This window comes from Melanotaenia boesemani, chromosome 14 (genome assembly GCF_017639745.1).
Source record: "Melanotaenia boesemani isolate fMelBoe1 chromosome 14, fMelBoe1.pri, whole genome shotgun sequence".
NCBI classification, from domain to species: Eukaryota; Metazoa; Chordata; class Actinopteri; order Atheriniformes; family Melanotaeniidae; genus Melanotaenia; species Melanotaenia boesemani.
In genome coordinates, this window is record NC_055695.1 from 4916612 (window position 1) to 4924763 (window position 8152).

Sequence of the window (8152 nt, forward strand, 5' to 3'; positions counted from 1 at the left end):
ATGAGAGGGGACTCTAGCGTGTGAAGAGTTGAAATGGACGATGGCAGTAGATAGGAGAGGAAGTATCAAGCCCATGTAGCCCGCATGGCTGAGGTTCATTGACAGACATGCCCTAACAGTAACATTTTACAGGCGGATTAAGGGGTGCTTTGGGTCTTTTTTCCTCTGGGAGAAGTATGCTTTGAAATTCTGTTGATCTCAGCTCTTCATCTGATTTCAGGGTTTGATTAAAAAAAAAGTCATTAGAAGCGTTAGGTGACAGTGCAGATTTTAGGCTTTGAAATGTGAAGACTAAAAGTAAACATACATGTACTGTACGTATGTTGGATTCATACATGTTAATTATAAAAGGTTCTAATGTTTTGGTTCTGAATTCTTATTGGTAAGATGGAAATAAACGGCCACACACAATGGCGTCTGTATACATTAGAAAGCCCAGTTTCTTCTTCCACTGCTGTTTCCAGAAGGTCAGACAGATCTGCCCATGTAAAAATTATTTATTTCATTCAAACATGTCATGCATAAAATGCATCATGCAGCCATGATCAAAATAACTTTATCAGGCTAATGTAAACAATACAGGCCTGATTGGAACTGGCTTCTGTGGCACTTTAAATTAACCAGAGAGAACTTTCAGACCGATGCAGTTGGACTGACCAAGCATGGCTACATTTACCACAAAGTAATCATAAATGTACACTGGAACCAACGCTGAACCTGGACTAACTTTAATCAGAGTAATAGGGTCATTTTAGAACCACTTGTGACTGTTCCACTTGCTCCTCTGCATATCAGAAGTGCATTTTTGGTGAACCTGTGGGGTGAAAAGCTACACTTAAAGGGGCAAAAAGCCAAAGGTTTGCTGCTGTGCACTACCTCTAGACCAAAACAAAGTGTGTCATGCACCACACCTTCCTCTACCTCTGTTCTCCACCCCCAGCTTGCCTTGTCTGTGAATGTACAAAGTGCAAACACAGAGCAAAACAACATCACTAATTTGTGGAACATGTCAAAGTAACTTATTATGTTTATGCTGTTACTTACTGTCCAGGAGTAGAAGAGCTAGCTCTGAGTCTAATTGTAGTCTCTTAAGCTCAAGCAGTGCTCTACACTTAGTGTTAGTGTTAATCTGGTTTATGTTCTTTCTTTATCCGACAAGTTCTTTGCTAATGACCCCAAGTGTTTTTTAGAGGTAATGTCGGATCCTGGTCATCTTCTGTGAACGTTTCGGTCCGCTCTCCGCCTTTTTGCTTCGAACGTACGTGCTGCCATTGCTCACTTTCTGAAGCCTTTTATAGGGAGCTGCGCGACTGGACCGACTAATAAACATGGTACTGGAGGTCAACACAGTGAGACAATGTGTGATGTCACACTATACTCCAGATTAAATTACACCTCTAGTTCTTTACATAGCAATTTTTCTATTCCTTCAATCTAGAAATGATGAATTTTAACTTATTGACCCTAAGGGATCTTTCTGCCCGGTTCAACTGTTCTGAGGGGGGGAATTGAGATGAATAGGGTCAATAAGAGACTGCAGGAGCTATTTAGCAATGGATGGTACTGGAGGTAGGTGTGTTAAAAGATTTTGCACTTAGACAACTCATGCTAGCTTCTCTGACAAAATCCTTAATTATTGTTCATATATTGTGACAAAAAGAAAAGATATATTGTGTAAAAGAAAATTTACTAATAATAAACTAAGCCAGAATGACATCACTGTCTTTGCATGCAATTTAGGTCCTGATAGTGCCAGGCTGCCTTTCACCTGTGTTTCACCTGTACTTCACCTCGTTCCTTATTTACTTTAATTATACCTTTGTTGGCTCCGTTTATTTATGTGTATCTATTTTTTTTCTTTCTGTTGGACTGGCAGGGTGTGAGCAACGCGGTTAAGAATGCAGAAGAACCAAAATAGCAACGCGAAGCTGCCAAGTGACTTCAGGATATGCTACTCCATTTGATCAGATTTCATTTATTAATTTCTGACATAGAGGCTGCAGAGATTTATGCTCACCAAACCCCACATGCAAGAGCTTTGTGAGTCACTTCATGTATTTATTTCTGTTTATGTCTATCGGGTGTCAGCCAGAAATGCTTGATGCTTTGTGAAGAAGTTTTCAGGGTGCATTCATTGTGGAAAGTTCACAAAACAGCTTCATGGGAACTTAGTTCTCAGGTGTGCCTCTGATTATAAGGACTGAGGGGCCCCCACTATTTATCTTCTAAAACACAAAGATGTGATTCTACAGAAACACAACAAAGTAGACAGCAAACATTTAGAGGATCTGCATTTTAGGATAATTACAGTAATCAGTGTGAAGAATAAACTAGATGGAATGCATGCGTCTTGCGCTTCCATTTTGCCAAAGAACATACGCAGCTCCTCACACTTTGACACCCCTGAGCAGACACAGCTGCAGTCAAAAATACACCCTCATAAAGAAACACTGCTTTGGTGCTTGCTGCGCTGGCTGCAGGAATGAGCGGAATTAATACGGAATGTTTGAACTTTAAGTTGGCTGTGAAACAGACACACTGCTGTACCTACCTGTGTGCCCCAATGAAGCATGTCTACTATCAGCGGCCTCTGTCAGAGCAGGGAATCTTGAGAATTTCAGCTACGCAGCGCCTCTTGTTGCCATTCCTCCCTACCCTACGCACACACATACAACCCACACTTTGTTTATACAAAGACATGGGGGCTGGACACCCTTCACTCACAGAGAAGAAAGAAAACAAAGATGAGATACAGGTAAGAAGTCATCTGGAGACACGCAGACAAGGGTTAGCGTGTGAGCGCAGACCGCTGCAGAGGTGGGGCTATTTTTGGAGCAGTGAAGGATTCACCAAATGAATTTACATAACTGGAATTCCACTCATGTCAACTCTTAAAAGAGATTTCTCTCACTGTTCAAAGAAGACACTTTAAACTCTCAACAGGTGAGCTAAACCAACAAGGTGCCAATTTTAGGAGAAACATGTTAACAAGTTATATAAGCATGATGTATCCTTTTAGTCTTATTGTAGATCAAAGTTCAGTTGTCTTACCTATGACGTTAAAATGATTTCAGGCTTTCTATTTATATCACCTCTCATCAGAACCTAAAGGTAAAAGATGATTCTCTACATTTTGATCCAAAAATCCAGGGAGAAAAGATAATATGATACTTCACCGATACCTGCAGGGAAACTGTTTTTCCACCTCTGGTTTCAAATTGTCATGTGGAAGATAAAACTGAGAACAGGTGTGCTGCCTTTTACACCAAACCACTTTACCACAGGTGGGTGCGTATTGTCGTCTTGGCAGAGAACCTGAAATCAAATACAGCCTCATCATACTTTTGCAAAGAAAAAGAAAATACAATGCAGGCACACCTACCATCAATCCAGCTGTGTGTGAGTCTCTCTACGTCTTCTCAGTGTGATAATGACAGCACGCATGCCGCTGCTTTCCTCAGCTCTGGTTTTAGGCTCACAGCGGTTGCCCTCCTGAGTTTCAACAAAAACATTTTAGTTTTTAACTCTCATGCTGCTTGAACAGAAGACAAGGAAGCAGTTTCCAGATACTAAACTTTGGATGACAGGATGCTGGAGTTCCTCTGGCATTTCACTTCCATCAAAATGGTTTGTAATCAGGCATCTTGTGGATATTTATGCCATAGTTAAGTGTTTTATCTTCTCAGGCAAACCCTAGGGAATGTTTTTGAGGATACACTTGCAGCCTATTTTTGATCTAGGTTTGAAAGTTTTTAAGGGAATTTTTGTGTAAACATTTTTGAGATGTCAAATAATTTATCACCCCCTTAGGCCTGGAATCCTGCAGCAAATGTGCTGAACAAAACAAGCTAAGAGATATTATTTCACAGAAACAAGCCACCTTCAGACCTTTCAAGATAATATGAAAAACAGACTGACTTACCCAACCAAAACAGTCATTTTCACACCCACACACAAACAGTTCAGGATACTATCTTTAAAATCGTCTGTCTTAAACCCAAACTGATGATTAGATAAAATTTAAAGATGTAAACACAACTTCTCAAGTTGTACGACCAAGATTCATATCTCAGACCTGTCTTGTCGTTTGGTTTAGTGTCCCTATCTTGTGGGTTTACATGGTGGCAATTTTAAGTCATGCTTTCATAATAATAGGTTGTTTTAAATCTAAAAATTTACTCTCACATAGGTTTACATGTGCATATGATTATAGCAGTGTGCAGAGTTCAACTTAAAACAAGTTGTCCAGGACCTCTGAGCAGCTGAGAGGAGTGCCAGAGATGACAGTTTAACTGGCTTGTTACTCATAACTCATGTTTACTTTCCAGCCTCTGTCTGAATCCTCAACTAGCTGAGGTGTTGACAGGAGGAGAGTTAGTGTAACTAACATTTGATTTACAGGTGTCAAGGGGGTGAGTTTATTTAAACCAGTCCAAGCCAGACTTACTAAATGGGAGATTACGTGTTATTAAGTATCAGCGGATGGGTGTGACTTGCTTCCAGATGAAAGCTTTAAGCGTTTGGTCATCAGATGCCATCATACATATACATACAGCATTCAAATTTAATAAAACACTCACTCATCTCAGCTGCCAAAAGTTTATTTTATTTCTAAAAGATAAAAAGGTATTTAGATCTATTCATTATTTTGACATCAGACTGTATAGAGGAAATCATGAGGATGTATCCTTTATATTACAGATTATTCTGTCTCCCTGAGCCTCATTTATACCTTAAAACTATGATGTGTAAAATTTCATGGTTTAAAAAAATATCTTTTTAGCTTTTGGAAGTTTAATGGTTGATGTTTGGATTTTTTTAAGGTTTCTTTATAACAATTGCATCTAATTAACTGGTGCAACTCTGCACTGCAAGTAAAATCATAGTAATACTTTGTTGTGGACATCAGGAAAATGCTCCAAGGGAACTAAAGACAGAGTTAAACTGACAGAAATGGTTTAGTTTGCATGCTTACTTGTAGAAAAAAAGTCTCTAAAGGAAGGGTAGGATAAAGAGTATTTTTGTAAAGTGAAATGACACCTATGTCCAAGACAATAACGCAATAAAGCTCTGAAAGGAAATGAACATGGCAACTCATAATGTGAGAGTATAGAACCCTTATCAGAGTAAACCTGGTTGAAAGAGAATGAATTGTCTTTTTTTTTTTTTTTTTTTTCGTGCAATGGGCTCTTTCTCTGAACTTCTCCCGACCTTTCAGGGAATCTTTGTGGTTCATTCCATCGGTGTTCTTGCTTAACCAGAGAGCTTACATGTTATTCATTCTGCGCTGCGTGGAACTTATCCAAATGTTCATCCATTTTTTGAACCTGTTCTATACTTCGGGGTCGCGAGAGGGGGAGTGGGTGGTATCCCAGCTGCCAGGTTGTCAGTCCATCACAGGTCAAAGAGACGCACAAGAATTCACGCTCATCTATCGGTTTCTCTTTCTTTTGTCTTTATTTTCTGCTTTGCATTCGTGTTACTTCCTCGTTCCACGGGAACGCTGGTGGAGGGTGACAAATATTAAGATGAAAAATAGCAACAGGCTCGTCTGTTTATCTGTTGTAGCTACATCTGTCTGGCTGGCTGTTTTTTTTTTTTTGTTTTGTTTTTTTTTTTTTTTTTACCTTTCTGTTTTTTATTGTGTAAGGATAACGTCTTTGCAAGAAAAATACGAATGTAAAACTTTAAAATAAACACATTAAATGTCTGTCTGTCTGTCTGTCTATCTATCTATCTATCTATCTATCTATCTATCTATCTATCTATCTATCTATCTATCTATCATTTAATGTATTTATGTATTTAGATAGATAGATAGATAGATAGATAGATAGATAGATAGATAGATAGATAGATAGATAGATAGATAGATAGATAGATAGATAGATAGATAGATTCACACTAATTATATTCTACATCTTGCGTCTCTTATCTTCCCTCCCTTTTTTCTCTCCCCTGGTGAGCCATGACAGCATTAAGATATGTTCCATAATATCATTTCAATGGATAGCTGAAAACTCCGCCTCTGGGCCGTCCCTTGCTTGCCGAAGCATTATATTATAGCAAGACAAGCGTGTCTCCGGAGACAGATTTGTATTCTGCAGCTCCACACTGAGGCTCGGGGTACTTCCAGCGCTCCAGGCAAGCTAAGACATAAACACTCCGACCTCTCTCTGCTAGCAGGACATTTACACCTGTTCCGCGAGACAAGACTTCAAGACAGTAGCACTGCAAGGTCACGAGAACAGATTGTAATTTTAGAAAAATGAAACTTGAAGTTTTCTCTGCGCACCACTTCGCGCAGAAACCACTGGAGTTGTGCATGGACGCAGACGGAGGAGTCCCGTCTCCTCTGTCCGGAGACGAGCTCGGCTCGGACGGGGACTGCGTGGCCAATAGCCCGGCACCTGTCAACCAGAGCGGCGACAGCGGTAAAGGAAAGCCCTACACTCGCAGACCCAAACCTCCGTACTCCTACATTGCCCTCATCGCCATGGCCATCCGGGAGTCCAGCAGCGGCCGCCTCACACTGGCAGAGATCAACGACTACCTGATGAAGAAGTTCCCGTTTTTCCGTGGCAGCTACACCGGTTGGAGGAACTCTGTGCGCCACAACCTGTCACTCAACGACTGCTTCCTCAAAGTGCTGCGGGACCCGTCTAGGCCCTGGGGAAAGGACAACTACTGGATGCTCAACCCACACAGCGAATACACCTTTGCTGATGGGGTGTTCCGCCGCAGGAGGAAGCGCATCTCTAAGAGGTCCCCCAAAGAGCAGGAGAGCCCAGACACCCTCAGTGAGGACACTCGCCTCCCTGCTCCTGAAGAGAGGGTGGGGGCCAAGTTCTCCAGCTCCTTTGCCATCGACAGCATCCTCAGCACACCATTCAAACGAAGGGAGGACAGTCACGCTGGGGCTGACAACCTCGCGCCCTGCTTTTACTGGTCCCCAGGGGCCCACACATTACCATACAGTCTGAACTTTCCGGTACAGCACAGTTATCTGCCAGAGGCGGCGTACAACCGCACAGAAGGCGGCAGGGATGCTACATACCTCCAGCAGACAGCACCGGGCATGGTCGCACCTGAGGCCGCCTTCAAGATGCCCAACAAAGCCCGAGGTTTTCACATAGACTCCTTGTTATCATGAAACACTTGGACTGATGTCAGACTTGTGTGTTCTCAACTATAATGTGCACTCTCTGGGGGTTTTTTTTTTTTAAAAAGCTTTTAGTGCTTTATCTGTTAAATCGTTTGGGACTCAGGCTGTCTCATGATGACCGAGCTACTGTAAAGTCATTTTGCGATGAAAAAAATGATCAGAAAAATAACATTACTTGTTGTGAAAATAGATGGCTGATGACCAAAATATTAGTGTCATCGCAAAACATTCCTCCCTCTGTGTTTCCGCGCTCGCGTGTGTGTGTCTGTGTTGTGAGCATTAAATTTATTTGGAGAGAGAGTTTGTTTGTATTCATGTATGGTTCACTGGTCATTTCTACTGTATGATGGCAACAAAGTGCCATGTTAAAACTATTCTATTTATATTTTCATGTTTTCTATGACCTGCTGTATAAATATTGATGTGTATATAATATATAAATACAATAAAATATTGACAGAGCTGCGTTGAGAATCACGTGGCTGCACCACAAACGCATGAACAATGCTTTGCTTTTCCTAAGACTGGTTGATTGATTGATGCATGCTTGGTATTTTTCTGAATAAAAAAAGTGAAACAATGGGACCACGCTGTTCTGTGACTTATTGATGAGAAGGTAGGGACGTTGTTAGAATAGAAGCAGGTGTTGGGTTCCTAGAGGGTTTTACACCTGCTCAAGTTAGATTTAACACGAGTCTTTAATAGATTCCAATGAAGGTGTTTGCCTCATTACATTGTCAGAAACAAGCTCTACATTGTAATGATCGTGTTAGAAGTTAAATTAAAGATACAGAGTTTACTGCCTTCAAGTTGTTTTTGTTGGAATATTAGATATAAATAGGTTTATCAGTCAGCATCATCAAGGCCACAATAAGTTAAACAATAACACACCAAAGAATGAATACAACAGTTTCCACTAATACTATGCAGATGTTGTTTTATACTTTGCGGATGCCAAAATACTTAGAAAACACGCCTCTATAGAGT

The 8152-nt window shown here is 40.8% G+C and overlaps 1 protein-coding gene across 1 annotated transcript; it reads left to right on the forward strand.

Annotated features, from left to right (window-relative positions):
- The first annotated feature begins 6076 nt into the window (after positions 1–6076).
- On the forward strand, positions 6077–7750 carry LOC121652523 (forkhead box protein Q1-like). Its single transcript, XM_042005318.1, has one exon. The coding sequence runs from the start codon at positions 6269–6271 to the stop codon at positions 7151–7153; it is 885 nt and encodes a 294-aa protein (XP_041861252.1). The 5' UTR covers positions 6077–6268; the 3' UTR covers positions 7154–7750.
- Positions 7751–8152: the final 402 nt, after the last annotated feature.

Excerpts from the sequence above, each read along its gene's own strand:
- LOC121652523 (XM_042005318.1), top strand. The coding sequence starts at position 6,269 with ATGAAACTTGAAGTTTTCTCTGCGCACCACTTCGCGCAGAAACCACTG.